The sequence below is a fragment of the Bacillus rossius genome, chromosome 13, assembly GCF_032445375.1.
Source record: "Bacillus rossius redtenbacheri isolate Brsri chromosome 13, Brsri_v3, whole genome shotgun sequence".
NCBI lineage: Eukaryota > Metazoa > Arthropoda > Insecta > Phasmatodea > Bacillidae > Bacillus > Bacillus rossius.
Window position 1 is genome coordinate 22,299,733 of NC_086340.1, and position 19,783 is coordinate 22,319,515.

General features: G+C 37.0%; 1 protein-coding gene across 2 annotated transcripts; it reads right to left on the reverse strand.

Annotated features, from left to right (window-relative positions):
* Window positions 1-2,212: 2,212 nt before the first annotated feature.
* On the reverse strand, window positions 2,213-14,622 carry LOC134538358 (molecular chaperone MKKS-like). 2 transcript variants are annotated; one of them, XM_063379614.1, is made up of 3 exons: window positions 12,861-12,918; window positions 4,401-4,508; window positions 2,213-2,680 (listed from the first exon to the last, which is right to left on the reverse strand). In XM_063379614.1, exons 1-3 carry the CDS (start codon window positions 12,870-12,872, stop codon window positions 2,270-2,272), a joined length of 531 nt encoding a protein of 176 aa, XP_063235684.1. In that variant the 5' UTR covers window positions 12,873-12,918; the 3' UTR covers window positions 2,213-2,269. The 2 variants fall into 2 exon arrangements, with proteins under 2 accessions (XP_063235684.1, XP_063235682.1); XM_063379612.1 differs by lacking the exons at window positions 2,213-2,680; window positions 4,401-4,508 and adding exons at window positions 7,852-9,257; window positions 14,615-14,622.
* Window positions 14,623-19,783: the final 5,161 nt, after the last annotated feature.

Below are 19,783 nucleotides of genomic sequence, written 5' to 3' on the forward strand. Positions count from 1 at the left end.
CCACCACCGGGGTAGGTCTCAAAGATGAATAGAAAAGGTTTAAAGAAACTTAAATATGGCAGATGTTAACAGATCAGTAACGAGCAACAGATTGAAGTCGATGAGGTGCGGAGATGCTTCCTACCCCGGACGGCGAACGGAAGAGACTGCCCATTGGCCAGGATGACATGGCTGCAGGAAGTGGTTATTGTTAGTAGATTAATATAGCAAAGCATATAGGCATAACATATATAAAACCATAAAAAAATTACAGGTTAATTTAGAAATAATTACTAAGTTTTACAATTATTTATCAAGTTCATAATTTTTAAAGGGTAAGTCTTCACCGCTCAATTGAGGGTGTGTGCCGAAAGGGGTCGCGCATGGTGATGCTCTGTCCTAATAATTAGCGGAAAACAATTACTCTGGGAAAAAAAAAATTAGTTGTCTGTAAAGTCAGTTTACGGACAATAGTTTAATGTGACGTCATAACAAAACATTGATGAAATGATTGATCCAGAAGATAATGAAATAGGCCTATCCAATTCGGCCTGAGACTGAGCCGTAATAGGTTTTTGCAACCAAACCATTTACGCATTAAAAATATGTTATTCTTTGAGGAAGTAATTTTTTTTTTAAATTTTTTTTTATCTTTTGTATGATGAAATCTACAACAGCATACTTTTATGAATAAAATTGAATCATTTTTATTGAATTATCACTATTTTGTATGGATACAAAGGAGTGAAATTAAATCTACAATTTAATTGATAAATTTACTTTTATGTGCACTCATTAATTCAAATATGTTTATTACTTCTGTAGTGTTGTGTGCACCGTATTTATTTTTACAAGTACAAAAATGAAAGTATAGTGGCTGCGGGGATTCAATCTGTCAACCTTTGGATTGGTAGTCAACGATGCTAACCGCATGGCCACGAGGCTTAGAGATATGTAATAGTTTTAGATGTGTTATATATATATATATATATATATATATATATATATATATATATAACAATTTTGTTCTCGGTAGGGGAATATTATAATTTCGTTTTTATAACATGATTTTCTAACAAATGTGCATCCCAAATACACCAAACTTATTTATAACGTGTTACAATCCTTTTGAAAACATTGTGCAAAAGATCCCGAGTGTAATTTGAATTATTATGTGTAACTGTAAAACACCATTGTTCGTTAAAAACGTATTTGAATATTCTGCATTACTTTTAAATAACCGTGGTACCGATTGTGCTGAAAATCGGTGGACAATCGTTAAATTACATAATATTAATAATTCAAACGACAAAAATATGATTGAAAAGTCAAATCGATGGTTGTACCAATCGAGTAGAAGAGAGATGCAACGCATGCGTACAATGAGCATAACAGGACACATCCGTAGTGGGACACTTTTTTGTGTGTGCAGCCGGCGTTCATCGATTTATTAGACGTTGTCACGTCAAAAAAATAGAAATAGTAAAAGAAATACATACTTACACATGTGCACACACACACACACACACACACACACTTGTTGGTGGGAGGTTTGAAACAGAGGGTGTCGGTGGGAGAAGAAGGGGTCGGCAGCGGCGTGAGGCACATCAGACTGGTTAACGTCAACACTAAAAGTACAGCGCAATAAAACTATGTGCAGCAGACAATGATAAGATGATACATTAACAATATTTTTGAGAGATAAAATAGATACGATTAAGAGTAGTAAAATAACTAGGTTTTTTTACACAGTTATGTTTTGAAGCTCATACTGATTCTGAAGTGACAGGCAGGAGCCTACCAGACCAAAGTTTTAGAAAACGTAAAAGTGTTTCAGCACGGTTACCAGAGGTACACATCCTAAAGACAATATGTAATATCGGTCCAACTAAACCTCATGCTCTTTAAACTAAATAATAATAATTATTATTATTTCAAAATATAGTTTCATCATTCAAATGAATGACCAACATAAACATTAAGTATGCATTAATATTAGTAAAGAAAAGTTTCGTTCAAATTGCTGATGTTTGCTAGTTGCAAACAGCAGAGAGAGACAGAGAGAATGAGTGAGAATGACAGGGTGTCTGTTAGACAGAGAGACGGAGTGGACAGAGGGGCAGAAGGACAGCGGCAAACAGGTTTATTTTTCTTCCCCAAAATACAGTCCGACCCATTGCATTTCATCACAGCCAAGAATTATTTTAGGTGAACTAGAAAATTAAAACCAAAATTACTATTATTAAAACTTTAATATATGTACAGACAACTATTCTCAAAGCACTTTTTATCATTTCTGAATTACCATTCCAATGCTGAGAAGGTTAACAGCACTCTCAAGAGCCGTTTTCAAAGCACTGGCCTTACTGCAGTACAAGCCGACGTTCACATCTTCGCCAACTCCTTTCGGAGACACGGGTTTCGGGTGGAACCACTCGAACTCCGGTAAGAAGCCGTGCTCGCTCGCGCACTGCACGTCGCGCCAACTCCCCCCGAGGGAATCCACGTCGGACGCCGACACCATCTTGCAGCGGCAGACGGTCCTGCCCAACCAGGCGTGGCGGTGCACAGAGTCCACGGCCACCGGCGAAGACACAGACATCCGGAGCCCCGCGGCGGACAAGACGGCCGTCTGCACGATGCGCAGAGCTGCCATCAGCTGACTTCGAGAGCAGTCGTACTGACCAGGATCGTCCAACATCTATTAGGAACAATTGAAATTAATTTTTTCCCATTTTTATTTAGAGCTAGCTTTAATTAATAAGTAGAGACATGCAAAATTCGCGGATTCATTCCGCGATAGGCTAGCATCGAAACAACTACACATTTGTACCACTTCTGCGATTGGCCCACATTTTATCCGGGGAACTGTGAGCCAATGGGAAACGCTAAACCAAGGAAGTGCCGAATTACGGACAGACTAGTTGAGACGTCTCACGCGTCAGTAGCCAATGAAGAGGTGTCATTTCCGCGAGTATTTAAAGGACTGTGGAGTCTATCCTAGAGGTCAATGAATCCGCGAATTTTGCAGGTCTCTATTAATAAGTAACAGATTCATTAAGTGAAAAACTTAATAGGTGGAGTAACTACCTATACTACATGTAATATGTAGTAGGGAATGCCAACACAATTTTTTTGTAAAGAAATGTATGTCTTTAAACGCAACCCTGCAAAATGCACAAATTTGAATTTCACATGCATCTAGGTACCAATGTGCATCAGTGCACATAGGTAATTATTCTTTAACATAATTCAGATTGATAAAATATGTTCAATTAAAACAAGAATGCCTACTTTGCTAATATATGCACGTAACATGATCATCCCACCCAGGAAAACTTACTCCATCGAAGCCCAATAAAAGTATATCATTTTATGATTTTGGACAGAAGAAAACTAGGTAATTAATATTTTCAAATACTAGTAGACTTCCGAAAGTCCGGAATGCAATGGTCCGGAAAGCTTGACGGTCTAGAACCCTCTAGTAATGTACAGACTTAAGCCAACTAAGCGAACTTAAGTCTAATATTGTTTTTTTACGCTAAGATAGAAAAACTCTTTTACAGTATGCACATAGGTGGCGGTAGAAAGTGCTCAGAAATAGTCGAGAGCGTTCGACACGGTTCAGGGTCGTTCAGATTGATCGGCACACTTCCAGTCTCTTCAGTAGAACTCTGCCGTTGTTAAGACTCATTAGCTATGTCTGGTGGGCATGGTCCATTGGGAAGTCCCCACCTCCATTTTTGGCCCGTGCTTGCACTGAAATGTTTATCCTTGTGTTCCTGCTGAACAATATTTGCAGCCGAACACCATCTTGCTTTTCAACTGGCATTTATCGATACAGGGATATACCGTCCATTGATACAGCATTTTTTTTTTTAAATCCGACATCAGCAAAGTCCTGAATGTAAAGGACTATCGGAACTTTATTGTGAAAACCATTTTTTTAAAGCATTTTATTTTAGTTTAATATTTTACTGACAGATAGTTAGAGACAAGATTTTATGGTTTTATTTTTGACCCAATATCATTTTTAAAACAGAAGATTTCAGTGTCATTGTTTTTATTTTAATAAACTAGTGTATTCTTTATGCTGCTGTTTTTACGGTGAAATGATATGTAATAAATTGGTCTAAAACAGATATATCCAGAATAATAAAAATAAACATTTATGGTTTACAAGTGCCTCAATAAGATATGCACAATAAAACAAATAAAATTAATTATAGCACTTTGGTAAAAAAATATTTCCTGAAATAATGACATTCCTGGAATTTCAAACATTTAAGATTTTTTCTTCTTCTTGTGATTTGAATTAAGTTTTGGTTAATGCTGCTTAATATCATGACATATGCTATTATGGCGTATTTGTTCACAAGAAAGAGGCCCAAGTGTACAACATGTATGGCAATGGTTCTTACTTGTTGTAGCGAAGCGCAAACACACATTTCGAAACAGCCCGCGCCGGGCACGACCACTGGCTCGGCTAGCAACTGATGGAGCGCGGAGAGACACTGCTTCACGACCACCTGACAACATAAGGGAAAGCCGCCTGAAAAGTGTTCACGTGGTCGTATTTAAAGAAGAAAAAAGTGGTTGCATGTACTTATGTATGCACATTTGGAAGTTATACTTACATGGTGTAATAAAAAATAACTTGAATTTTGAATGCAAAAAATTAAAATAAATAAAATAATAAAAGGACTGGGGATATATTATAAATACAATTGGTAAAGTATAAATTCAATCAAATTAAAAAATTTAAATAACTACTCAAAGTTCAAAATTAATCTAAACAATTGTATAACATTATTTAAATTAATAAAATAATCAAGATAAATTTTCATTAGTAATAAAATCAATAAATAGGCTAAATTTTTTATCTTATTACTCAATTTAATTATTTATTTAAAAAATAATGATATAATTTACAAATTAAACATACAGAAAAACAACCTTACTTACATAAATACACTTAATAAATAATTGAAAAAGTTTATACATACATTTTCTACTATCACTAATATTCACAATAAATTTTTTTTTATTATTAATGATATGGACCAGTATCCAAAATCAATCACTAAAGTATAAGATTTAAAAGCGCATACTTGCACATGTGCACGTTTACATTTACACACACAAACAACCACACACACACAGATAAATATTATTTTTCATTTGTATGTAGTGTTTTTTTAACCTGTGAAAATGTTTTGCATTATGTGCACACCCATTGTGAAACTCCACTCTCATCATATTTTCAGAAAGCACCAACAGAAGTATAACTTCAAACACTGCTTGGTCATACGTCAGCACAATACGAGAGATTATTCTATATTAAAAACAACATTTTATGAAAAAATATATTTCTGACAGCTACAAGATTCCTTTTCTTCTTCACTCTTATTATTTTTATGAGTCACCTTCCTTTCAATGTTTCATAACTAAGATAACTATAAAAATACACTTTTTTACTTTTTAAATTGAAACATCTCTACAGCTGGTAGGAAGTCGAGGTGATGACATCAAAGTGTAATTACAGTGCATAACAAAAATTGAATCACTTCACTTGTCAATTTCAATGAGAAATATAACTAAAAATACTCTCAGACTCTGTATGAAATTTGCTGAAAACTGTCACAATTAAATCAGCTCTTAACTGATTTTTTTTTGTTGTCGTTATTCCGCCAATTTCACAATACAACGTCCACCACGATACAACCATTCTACCCAGACTACAGTGCATCAACCAATGCAGAAACATAACTTATAACTAGGGACCGGAAAAATTCGCGGGTTCAATGACCTGCAGGATGAACTCCATAGTTCTACCTACACTCGGTCAAATGTCACCCACTCATTGGTCTGCTGTCTTGTGAGACGTCCCAACGTAGTAGCCTGTGATTCGATAAAGCTTTGGTCGGGCGTTTCTCATTGGCCCAGAGTCACCCAGGTGAGTTGTGAGCCAATAGCAGAGGCAGTACTGAGGTATAACTATTTGTATTTTAGCCTATCGCGAAATTAATTCGCGAATTTTTCCAGTCTCTACTTACAACAATTGATATAAAACATTTAATTAATTACAAGAGACTAAAGTTTTTTCCACTTAAACATATTATAGTGATTTGGGTTGTCAGAGGGTCTTTACGGTGATAAGAGAGAGTGGGCGCTACCACGTGGAAGGGCCGTGAACTCGGCTGAGATCCGCCTCAGGGCGTGACGTCGCCTGTGTGGGTTGCCACACGTAATTCACTCAGGCACGGCCCGCCTTCACCATCAGGAACGCTTATACTACTATATAAATGAATCGTGGGCTCTCAAGGCATCCCACACGCCTGCTCACAGTGGATAGGTCGCCACGTGATCGGTAAAAGAAAAGAAGGTAGTTTCATACTTAAGGTATTTAATGTATACACGCGCTCCCATACAAAGCTTCGAGATGACAGTTCAAAGGCCCAAGGCACTCAATCGATTTAGGGTACCTAGTGAGACCCACGCATGTGGCCGCACAAAGCAATTACTTAGTATGTGTTTAAACGGAGTCTCGTTAAGAGCTGAGAAAGATTTAATAGAACAGTCCCTCGACAGAGGCAAGCTCTGGGAATAAATCGAAAGTGATTAATAATTGATTACAGACAAAGCAGAACTGCAGATCAGAGTACATAGGGTGAAGTCCCCGGGGTCCGGAAGGCTGCGTTTTACCTCGGCCATTGGCGGCGGAGAACTGGCAGAGCGCTCCAGGAACATCATGGCACCTTCCCGCTAGGCCAGATTACCGTTACGCTCTTATGATTGAGTGTCTTTAAATCTTACGTAGGTAGGACAAATACAAAAACCCTTTTATAATTATGGCTCTCCCACGGCTCTGCTATTACTAAACAAAACAGTCATTAATTTATTATATTAAAATAAAGGCAGACTACGGCTCACGTTCTGGTCCGCCTGGCAAAGTCTTTACATTAAATAAATAAAATTATATATTGAACAAAAACGAAACCCTCCCACCCGTCAGTGGCGACACAAATTCACGGAGGGAAAAAAAATAAAAGATTAACAATGCATTTGTATTTATTATAAATTTAAGGGGACGTCGCACAGCCGCTACAGCGCCCTCTTGTGGTAGTTTGTGGTGCGCTATTCAAACACACGACTACGTAGTTTCGTGACGGTACGAATGCCAGTGAGGGAAGTGGAACGGTGGCGAGGGGTAAGATGGCGGAGGCTGACCAGGCTCCTGGGGTGCAGGCCCGGTTGACGTCAATATACATGCATACTAGCTGCAGAACCTGGCATTGCCGGAGCTGAACACGCGGTGACACATTGTCCGCGAGTTCAAGCAAAATGGATAGTGCTATATGACAGTGTGGTGGACATAAGAAAACTGACACACAATTACTGTTTGTATGTCTATGACCTTTGATTTTCTGTTTACCCACGGCGATCGGTTGAACGGCATAGAAGTTGATGTGTTGCAGCGTCATCTAGCCACTTGACATTAGCCAGTTTGAATGCCTGTATCTCCTTTTATACTGTAGAGTCATCAATCAGCAGGTTTCAAATTTCATTTCTTTTTTAATACTGCATCAGTCAACTCCATGCAGAGAGTAGTTAAAGCATTTATCTCTTACTAACATTCTGCAACTATCTAACAATTTGAACTTTCGAAGTTAACATCCACCCACCCAAACTTGTGCATGGTGAATTGCATTTTAAATTCTGTACTAGCATCCATTGCAGATGATCATCCACGATTATCTACAGGATATCTGATACAGTCATTCTAAAAAGAAAAGTCCACAGAAGATAGTGCATTTAGTAAGTGCAATTAAATATCACATCTGTGCGTCATTTCATAAATCCAAGCTGGCATTTGTAATTCTAAGTCATGCATCTCAATGATAAATGAAACAGCTTCTCAACATATACTTTAATTTACTGGCACCAATACAATACCCTATACTGACCAACCAAACACATGCAGCATGTGTGAATTTCACTGTGTCAAATGCAATGATTTTAAATACTCAAGTCAGTAACCAATAAAAACAATGCACTACATGGTGAAATATTTTAATAGCTCTGTGCACACACAGCTTGAGGTGGAATGTGAGCCAATTTAATCCAGAATTGAGACAATACCTGTAGCTCTGACGTTGCTTCTTCGCCTATCGCGTTGATGAATAACGTCAAGATGTTGCCGTCTGTGCGCTCCAGGCAGAGATAAGGTTTGCCGTCGTGATGTACCAGCCTGACACTGTCCACTCGTCCCAACAGTGAGTCCAGAGAATCAATCACGTCGCTGCCAACACTAGAGATCGGAACAGCGCCACTCAGCTTCGCCAACTCACTGGCCGCAGCTGTGCCCAGACGGTCCAACAACAAAATGCCTTTCCTCCTGAGATAAATCTTGAGTGATTGATGAACCACTTTCTGACATGCGATGATCTTCACATTCAGTTTAACGGCTTCACGAAACACTGAAAGAATGTCGTCAAGCATATTTTCCCTTCCGACGTCTTCAGCCGAAATATCAACACTTCTCTTGGAACTGATTTTGTCATCTTTCTGATTCTCTGTTAGCATAAAGTTGAAAAGCAGCAAAGACACATTGCAGCCATCGTAACAAGACTGCAAAGTTTCATCCGTAGCTTGATACAGAATCCCGCGGTAAACGCGGAATCCCACGCTCGCTCCGTCGCCCGTCGTTACGATCACGTGTCCCATGTCGTTTTCCACCGTCCCCAGAAAGGCCTTGACGATGCTCACGGCCAGTGATTCGCGGTCATCTTTCCTCAGACCGCACGCTGGCTTGGTCGACAGTACGCATCTCACGACTCCGAGCATCTGCCCCACGGACGAAAATTCCACCGGGATTCTGACGCCGTCCTCTTCCAAACACCGCACAAGTTTCAGAGCTACGCGCTGGATGATCCTCGAGGCGCGCTGCACGTCGAGCCTGTCCTCGCGAGACAGCACGCGTTCAACCACACGGCACATCAGGATGCCCGCGTAGAGCCCGGAGTCACCGCAACGCTCCAGCTGTGCCTTGACGACCTGGCCGACGAAGAGGCACACGGGGTCCTCCAGCTGCAGGTTCCGGACGATCCTCGCAGAGCTGCTCGTCACGAGGGCGACGCCGCCTCCCGTCACCACCACCTTCAGCCCGGCGTTGGGCCCCTGGCTCGACGAGAGCAGGTCCACGAACCTCCGGAGTGTTGCTACTATGTGGAGACTTCCTAACGGCTCGGCCAGCACACCTGACATCTTTAATTTATCTGTCGCAAGAAAAATAAAGTAAAGCAAAGGTAGAGTTTGACGTCCGTCTGCTATGCATAGAAACATAATTTGACGAGACCCCCAAGATTGTAATGGGCTTTGAACCACTTTTATATACAACCTGTTGCTAACAAATACGCCGAGGGAGGAAACGAACCAGTAACCATCACCTTATGAACATAAGGCATTACTAATAGTAGTGGCTTTAGAAGACCTTTGAAAAACTAGGAGTTTGCACCTGCTGTAACTTATAACCAAACTTTTTTTTGTATTCTTTATTATAGTCTTATTTAACAGCACAATTTTCACGGTAGTTATTGTGCAACTTGGAGGTAAAATTGTTTTTGCATAATAAGTTCAAATAACTGGTGTGTTTAATAATACGTATGTTGAAATAATTACATTAGTCTAAAGTAATGTTTATTTTTTACTCAAATATATTTCGAGTACTAGCTGAAAAAATTTTTAATTTTTTTTTAAAAATTCAAAATGATATATCTAGCTTTGACCACTCTTGTTAAGTACTTAATAAAACAAATAAAATAACTGTACTTTATCACAGAAAATGAGTTTTCTTTTAATGTTACTTTATCTCATCTCTAATCTGCAAGTCATTCATGCCATGATGTCGAAAATCATGCGTTTGTCCCTCCAAGATCCATAGCCATCACTTTTTCTTTCAGTACAATGTCTTCAAACATAGGCGTGCCTACAGGGGGGGCCAGGTGGGCCATGGCCCCCCCTAATGTAATCACTCAGATCGGCATTTTCTCTAATGCGTTCGTTAATATTCGTATATTCCTGGCACTGACACTCAAACTGTGTTTCAGTGTTGCAGCATGCTAATTAACAATATTTTAAACATTTTATCGTTCTGGAAATAAAGCCGCCTTAGTTTATTTAAAACATGAGGTCCCTTAAAATGGCCAAGCAAAAAAAAAAAAATTTTAAGAGGTTTGTTAAAGTTCTGTTGTCTAAATTGCTGTGTTTGCATTCACTAAAAAGAAGTTCATTTCAAGGTAGATCTGGACCAAGCTATTGGAAAATTCGAGGGGGGAAAATGTGTAAGTCCCCTTTAAACATTATCTATGAAAATAAAAACATATTTTCAAGATTGTTAAAATTATATGGATATAAATATTAATTAGTAAACATCTCGTTGATACTGCACAAAAATATAAACAAGTCAATGAGTGAATGTATTTAGGCTATTTAACATTCTAAATTCGGCTTCTGATTTAAAAATTTAGCAGGGCCCCCCATAATGGAAATGTCTGGGCACACCTATGTCTTCAAATAGGAATGACATGGTTTAAAGCTAATTTTATAATACCTGAGAATAAAATGTGTGTAGGAAGCAAGGACAGGAATAGGTGATACCCAGGAAAAAAAAAACTCTCATAATGATACGTAACTTACAGGGCTACAGAACCTAACAAAATTAAAATGTAGTAAATGCTAATTATAGAGACAAGATTTTATGGTTTCATTTGTAGGCCAATTTTGTTTTTGAAAAAGTAGATTTGGTTTTTATTGTTTTTATTGTTTTTATGAATTCTGTTAATTTATTCATAAAGATAGCATATTATTGAACATATGACACACAAATGTTTTACGATACTTATTTCACCAAAAGTGTCAGAACAATAAATGAATCTGCAAGTACTTGTTAAAAAAATGTACCAATGCTGTAATGTAAAAATAAGTTAATATCAAATATGAGTAAAATAAATTTTTCCAATCTAGTACTTAGTACATACATTTGTTTGTAAAAAAAAAATCCTTCTGAATGCATTACATTCAGAAATAAATATTTTGTTATAATTAAATATTTGAATTAAATTAAATATTTAAAATTAATAATAAATGATAAAATTAAAAAATAAAAAATTATAAAAATTAAATATTATGTTATCATTAAATAGTATATTTTTGTGATTTGAATTAAGTGTTGATATATATATATATATGGAAAAGTATATATATATATATATATATATATATATATATATATATATATATATATATATATATATTTCTTGTGTGCGTGTGTATGTCACTGAACTCTTCCTAGGCGGCTGGACCGATTTTGATGAAATTTTGTGTGTGAGTTCACGGGGATTCGAGGATGGTTTAGATTCACAATTAAATATTTTATCTCGATTCTGAGTTAAGAAAAACTATAAAAAAAAACACGCTTTAAAAGTAATAATTGCAACGCATTATTAGAAGCCATTAAGTTTTGCTATTGTAAGGAACTAAGTAGAGAGTAAGAAAAAAATAAAGATCCTGACAGTTTATAGCGTCGCCATATTTGTTTCAATTTTCAATACCCTTTTTGTATATTACAGTTTAAATTGCAGAAAAAAAATCATGTTTCATGGCCACACAAATAGTGAGGATGGTTTAGATTCACAATTGGATATTTTATCTCGATTCTGAGTTAATAAAAACTAAAAAAACACGCTTTAAAAGCAAAAATTGCAACGCATTATTAGAAGCCATTAAGTTTTGCTATTGTAAGGAACTAAGTAGAGAGTAAGAAAAAAATAAAGATCCTGACAGTTTAAAGTGTCGCCATATTTGTTTCAATTTTCAATACCCTTTTTGTATATTACAATTTAAATTGCAGAAAAAAATCATGTTTCATAGCCACACAAATAGTGAGTGTGTGTCATTTCTCTATGTCCACGAGGTCTCACCGCGTCAATTTTCTCCTTGGAGCGAACCCGTCCGCTTAATTAAATAAACAGCTTTTATCGTTGAATGATTTCATGATTTATTTAATGAAAATATGCTCTCACAAAAAAATTAGTTAGATAGACATTCAATAGGTGTCTTTCTCTCTCTCTCTCTCTCTGAAATGTATGTAGCTTGCTCGCGGGTCAGTAATGCAGACAATCTTTACATTCTAGCTCGAGACGGAAAAAACAGTAAATGTGGTTTACAAAGACATTTTATGAAGTGTCTTCCCGTCATTACATTTGAAAGTAGAAACATATTTACTCAAAATTTAGGTAGTAACATATTTTTATTGCAAAGACTGAAATAGAGGTGATAAAAATTATCATTTGTGAACATAAGAAAACTACTACAACTGTATCAACTGTTATGTTATAATGTTTAAATTTCTAAATGGTGCAAGATAATACAAAATTCCATGCGGAAAAAGTCGTGGGCAGCAGATACTTATAGTTATAGGTGTGGGGCTATGCATGCTGATTTTTCATATACTGCATGGATGCGAACATGTAAGAATAATCTATCTATCTTACTATAGTAAAACAGTACTTTTTCTGTCTGTCTGTTTGTATGCGATTTTGATGAAATTTTGTGTGTGAGTTCACGGGGATTCGAGGATGGTTTAGATTCACAATTGGAAATTTTATCTCGATTCTGAGTTAAGAAAAACTAAAAATACACGCTTTAAAAGCAAAAAAACTAAGCATTGTTGATAATTAGCCTCCATGGCAACGGGCTTTTGCATTGTTGTTGCCTTCTGCGTAACCATGGGAAAGGTTTTTGGTAACGGCAGTGGCGTGCCCAAGAGGAGGGGTATGTATAATGAGAAGATACAAAATGTCCAGCGTAGAAATACTTACCGCCATATCCATATCTCACAAAAAGTACATTTGGGCAGGACAAAGTCTGTCGGGTCCGCTAGAAAGATACATAGAGAGATAGAGATATAAATAGAAAGATAGAGAGAGTTATAGAGATATACATAGAGAGATAGAGAAGTAGAGAGATAAAGAGATATGCTTAGTATACGTTTAAAACATTACAAAAAAAATTGATTGAGGCATTGCAACGCATGCCGGGCATTATCTAGTATATATATATATATATATATATATGTGTGTGTGTGTGTGTGTGTGTGTATATGGAAAAGTATATATATATATATATATATATATGTATATGGAAAAGTGACTTTTATTATAAAAAAAATTTATAATAAAATTCATAATTTAGCATCTATATTTTTTTTAACTGTATCACAGAAAATTTTTGGTAGGTATGCAAGTTTGAGTGAAGAGAAGCAAATGTGGTCAAGTCCTGTTGTAGACAATGTTTTGAGGCGTCTCACTGTGGCTTGAAATTTGGACTGTGGTAAAATGATAAAAACCACTATGGATTACTTAATGCTATCAAGTATGTTTATCAGCAAACTCTTTCGTATTTCTTAGGTTTCTCTGACTGTATAAATGAACAATACATGTTTATAAATCTGTTGCATCTTTTAGTTAAAGCAAATGTAAGAAACTTACATAATTAATAGACAAGATTACATGGTAAATCTAGATAAAACCGAAATAATGCCGAAAAGCATGTCGGTATACTTTATAGCACTAAAATATAATTTAAAACACCACACAGCATCAAAATGCAACTACTACTATTATGAAATTAATCAGCTTTTTAAATCAAAACTTAATTCAAATCATATATATAAAATTTTGTGGAACTATTTAAGAGCAACAACTACTTTATTAAAATATGAAGTCACAGTACAACTAACAAGACTTGCAAAACTGGTTACGAAATTGAATACATTACTTAAACATAAATAAAAATTGCACGAGTTACAAAAATACCAAAATATTACGTCTTTGTCAAATTTACTGAACAGGTAAATGTGATTGGTAAACTACACATTATGAATATTTTTATGCAGCATGCTGCACTGATTATTAATGTTTGGATACTCACCACACTATGCCAAAAATAAAACCCATCTACATAACAAAATGGTAGTTACAAGCATATTCGTAGTTTGATTAGTTCTCTTTACCCTTGGACATCAAGTAGATGAGGAAATGTTGATAAAAATTAAAATATAAGATGCAGGCAGTACCGAATTATACAACAAAACGACATGTTATGAAAGTGACTAACAGGCCGTCTAAGATAGAATATCCGTTAGATAAAGTAAATTGAAAATCGTGTATAGCCAACGAGAATAAACGTGACCACCAATATTGGTACCTACTTCCATAACTTTTCCAGTACTTCCGTGACTGAACGTGCATTTTCGCGAATATTATGACAGGTAGATAACCTACACTGCCAAACCACAAATTGTCTGTTGAAGCAACTGTTAACCCAGTTCTATTTTTCTGGACATCTGTCTAGCCACATTATGTTCTCTGGTTTTTTTTAAAGATATAAACTAAATCATATCAACAGAATTATGGCAAGTATTTGTCATTGCAAGCTAGCATTATTTGTTTGTTGATCAAAACAATGACTAGTAGAAGCCCTATTTTATGTTACTGTAAAAACATGAAAAGGGATTAGTTTTTTTTAGTTTACCCTCATGTTGTGAAATAAAATATGTACAGAAACTACGTACTGTGAATGGACAACCTATTCTTGGGAATCTGAGCCACTGCTGCTATCAGAAGATAATAACTTTTCTTTCACTTTCTCTTCTAAATACTTTGCTCCCTGAAACACACAAAACCAAGCAAACAATGAATTTGTTTTTACTTATTTAAGCATGCAAGGTGTTTGGAAACTGAGGGCATAAAATTTGGTGGATGTGTACCAGCAATACATACAACATGAAAAAGCGACAGCAAAATATCTATAGTTAAGTTTTTTATTATTTTTATAATTGTTTATTTACTTATTTGTTAACTATTTGTTAGCAATTAAAATATTCAATAAAAAAAATTATATAGCACACCCAAAACACTGCCAAAACTAAAAAAAATTGATAGAATTGAGTTACACCCATTTTTAATGTCACAGTGTGGTCTATCTATTATTTTGTGAAAAACTCTGCCAGCTTTTTTTGACAAGTGGGCACTTTTTTTTTAAGGCACTGAAGAACAAAAATGCTACATTATGGTTCTATTGCACACAGTATGTCGGCAACAGTACAGTTGCCTTTTTAGCCAAGCGTACCACATGAGAAGTGACTGTGTTTCTATGTTCAACATGTTTCACAACAGACATGTAGAAAAGTGACAGAATTACACTGTTAAAAAATATTTCAAAACATGCCACTCTAAAGATGCAGCACTTTAGCAATTTGTATTGGGGCATCTTTTTCTTTAAAAATTATTGCTGTTAATAGTGCCAGAATCATTAACATGACAGTTTTTAATTTGAATTAATATACATTCAACTCCCACAGCTGCAAAAAAAAAAAAAATGAAATTCCAGCTCTTAATAACTAGCAATAAACATCAGGAGCGCAAAATCTGTAAGATTAGCAAGTGGGGTCCCTGTGCGGGTCGCGAGTTTTGCAATTGGGGTTAACCGACAAGACATCTCTGGATACTGTGCTCGTGTGTTGAATACTGCCCATGTTTTGGCCTACAAACATGGAATAACCAGAATACTTTAAAATATACATTTATCCATCAAAAATAAGTTTTGACATCAAACCCATTTTACAGTCATGCTTTTGCAAGTGCAAGCGGTCCCCCTCAGTTAGAGGCTTTTTAACTCCAGGGTGGTTTGGACCCCGCTGGTCCCCCGGGATCTACGCCCATGGACTATTGTCTGTACTTACATCTTTTATACCCATTTAATTTTAGTGTATTGAAATAACCACATTTGTTGTCAAAATACATAAAACTGCTCGAAACGTTACCGTTAAAGTTACTGTTATTTAGTTTTTTGTGGAAGATGTTTAAAAGTATCTTGCACATGAATACTTTCATGGTTTTCGTTACTAGATAACTTGAAAAATATAACTGAATTTGTTTTGAAAATCAAATATGGGCCGGAAAAGACGTTGGGCACGAGTTGTAATCAAAAACCTCCCCAACACAAAATAGGCCTACAATTGGGAAAATAAATGTTGCCATGAAAAAATATATTTTACCAAGACTACATATAAATTATAAAAATTAACCATATTATTTCATAATGTTAGTTCATGCTAAAGTTCAAATTTATATATAAGAATTGAAGCTTCTTAGAAATGATAAATATAATTATTGTCTTAATGAAATACTTATTTATAGGCAAATAATAAACATACTTCATTAAATTATGAATTCAATATATGTACATTAAAAAAAAAAAAAGAAGCAAAATAATAATGGTACCACCCCCTTAAACAAGCATCATAAAATACCTCATTAGATTCCCACCTTAATACAGTGAATAATTTATCACAAACAAAAGAGGAACGAACCGTAATGATAGGCAATTCCTTTTTGCTGTCCTTTGGGACAAGAACTTCAATGTCCTGAAGCTTAATCCAACCCCAGTGGATCACAACAATGCTTGGAACCATAACAAAGGCAACAATGTTGCGATTAATAAATTCAAACACCCGTCCTCGTGACATTTCTGGAAAAAAAAAATCAATACATCTTATTATTACTGTAAACTACTATTAACTACTTTCAGAGATTCACAAAAACACTTTCTTTTAAGTTTAGTTGAGGCCAAGTTTGTGAAAATACTTGTTACTCATAACGAAAATCCAGGTTTGATTCTTCCGCAAGAGGAAAAAGTAACTGCTGTTACCATCAGCCGGTGGATTCTTCCCCAAGTAGGCCTACTGCAGTTTTTTTTTCATCCGTTCATTTCATCAATGCTCCATTCTCATCACTAACCGTTCCTATGTTACATTTCAAATTCATCAAGTCATAATTCAACACACAGCGAAGAATGATAAATCTGCCTTAAAACATTTTTCAAATCTGTAACAAAACATATATTGTTTGCACAATTTCAACTAACAAATTACAAATTTATTACAAACACGACACCTCCAAATTTTTATTTTGGACACATCCCATTGCTAGTTTTCATTGTATGTCATCGAGAAAAACCTAAGAACAGAGAGAGACGAACACACAAAAAAAAACCGAAAACCAGCCAAAATATTTAGATGTCAAACGTTAAATGTAAAGAGAGCACAGAGAATTCAGTGGAAGGAACAAGTCAAAACAGCATCACAGCATAGACAAACAAAGTGGGCTGACAAAGATGACATGACAGTTGCAACAAAAACAGTAAATACACACAAAACACAGCAACTGACACAGGAACCCAACAATGACACTAAACAGATAATCAGGACACAACACCAACAACACGGCGACACACACAAGAACCCAGCAATGAAATTAAAACAGGTATTCTGACAACACAACGACAGTCTGTTTGCGCCTGACGACGGGAACAGATTTCAGTTCCTAAAACATCGCTACTGTTTCGTCCTGGGAACCCTACTGTGTTTGTCTTTGCCGTCATCAGTGAACTGCTCCTCACATTTATCTTCATTCTTTACACAGAATGTCCATAAAGAATGTTCCAGTTTCAATGGTATAGCATATCAGTTTAATTTAGACTATTTACAAAAAATCATACATCAAATTGAGGGTAATCTAACCCTAGTTTTTCTTACAAATTGACGACAGTCGTCGTACCCTCTCAGGTGCAGAGGCCGTACCTGGCCACCGACGGGGGCCTGAGGTAGTGTGTTTCCCCCCAGTGAAGTGCGACGGCCAGGGACGCACCCGCGTGCGCCCTAGCGGGCTAATGAGCCCATTGTGCAAGATATGATTTTGTGTTTTTGTATATTTTTTTGTGTATATTTTTCAAATGGTCACGGGCCTCAACGCGTATGTAAATATTGTGTATAATTTATTAATTCCGTAAACTTGGTGTGATTATTGTTTCGTTTAGCTGTGAATATTCTGTGTTTCCGCATGTATGCTAATATGTAATTGCAGCCTGGCGCGCCGCGAGACGGGGCTCTATCCCACGCCGGCCGATTTCCCCACCCCTCCCCGCAGCCCGCGGGCGCCGGCCCGCGGGCGAGCGGGGAGAGTCAGTCGTGTTCAGGGCTCGAACGAGGATGGTCGAGTACGCCGCTCCGCGCTGCTCGCGAGGCGCGTACTTGGAGCTCGTGGCCAACTCTCGTTTTCAGTTCACGAGTGATACGGCAGTCAAGCTGCCTCCGCGAGTCATTCGCCGCGTTACTGAGTTTACGAGTCGTCAAGTGACGTTACCAGCAGAGTACGGCAGTCAAGCTGCCTCCGCGAGTCATTCGCCGCGTTACTGAGTTTACGAGTCGCCGAGAGACTTTACTCGCAGAGTATTCCGGACCGTGGACGTGCCGTTGCGGGTCTCAGAACTTCCACCGTCTTACGGAACGTTACGTAAAAGGGCGCGCGCGCACAGCGCTTCTTCGTGGTGTAACTTAACGGGATTAGTATTACGTATAAGCAGCCTCAATCTGTACCGGGACGTCATAAAGGACCATACGGTGTTACAAGAGTCTGGGTCGCCGTGGGAAGGGAGCTGGTTCCGCGGTGGTTTCGCCAGGCTGTGGCAGGGTCATAAATCGTTAATAAAAGGGGCTCGTGAAAACCGTCAACACCGAATCGTTATTGGAACAATTTACCAATATTCCTCTCCACCTAACTCCTCCCTCCAGGTCCCGCAGTTCCCGGTCCCGGCCACGTTGGCCTGGACCCACTCTCCGCAGAGCAGTACGGGCATAACTGGACATTCACGCAAGCAGGGAACCGGGGGCCTCAAGCCAAGGGACGTCAAAATGTTAAATATGTGCACCTTTAGTTGTACGGCACACGTCCAACCATACATACAAACACTTTGGTTAACAAGTCTGAGAAAATTGAAGCAATAGCCTCTCAACTCTGGCAAATCACTAGGTAGTGGCAGAACATAGACACAACCTTTTATAAAGTCCCAAAGGGAAAAAAAAAAGCACGGTGTTATATCAGGTAAACATGGAGGCCAGCGAAAAATAACTCTGTCGTCTAGACCACTACGACCAATCCAACAGTCAGGGAATTTGACATTCAACCACTGTCGTACAAAGTAATTCCAATGGGGAGAGACTCCATCCTGTTGCCAAATAAATTTTACAAGTTCACCATCTACTAATTGGGGAAAGAGCCATTCTTTTACGCTGCAAGGGAGAAAAATACAAAGCAGTACACGGGCATGGGCTTATCTAAAACTGTTTGAGTTACCTATTCTTTGATTGTGACCTTGAACTACACTACAATGCTTACAGATGATAACAATTAATATTTATAACTGGGACATTCTTTAATGACATAATGTACATACTGGACATTACACTCAGTAGTCCGAGCAGTGGCGGCCCTATAATTTGCCAGGCCTTAATAATTCGTGGAAAGGCCATATTGGAGATAGCGGAAGTACGGATAAGTCTCCAGAGAAAATTAGATTTCGGGGGAGTGAGAACTCTCCCTGGAAAATTTCAATATTAATTCCTTTAAAATGTTTTTAAGCCAACGTGGTATTTTAATTTTCGTCTATGTTTTTTTTTCTAGATTATCTTAAGGCACATTAATATTTTCCTGACTAATTACGATCAGGTTAGTTTTTTAAACGTTAATGATCAAAATTTCAATGAAATCTCATTTTACATGAGGCAATAAAATATTTGAATTTTATCATCACGAAATATGTATTGACCAGCACCTTTAAGATGCATTCTAATAAAAATTTAAAAAAAAAAATTCTTCCTGTTCCCACTAATGTCCATATTTTT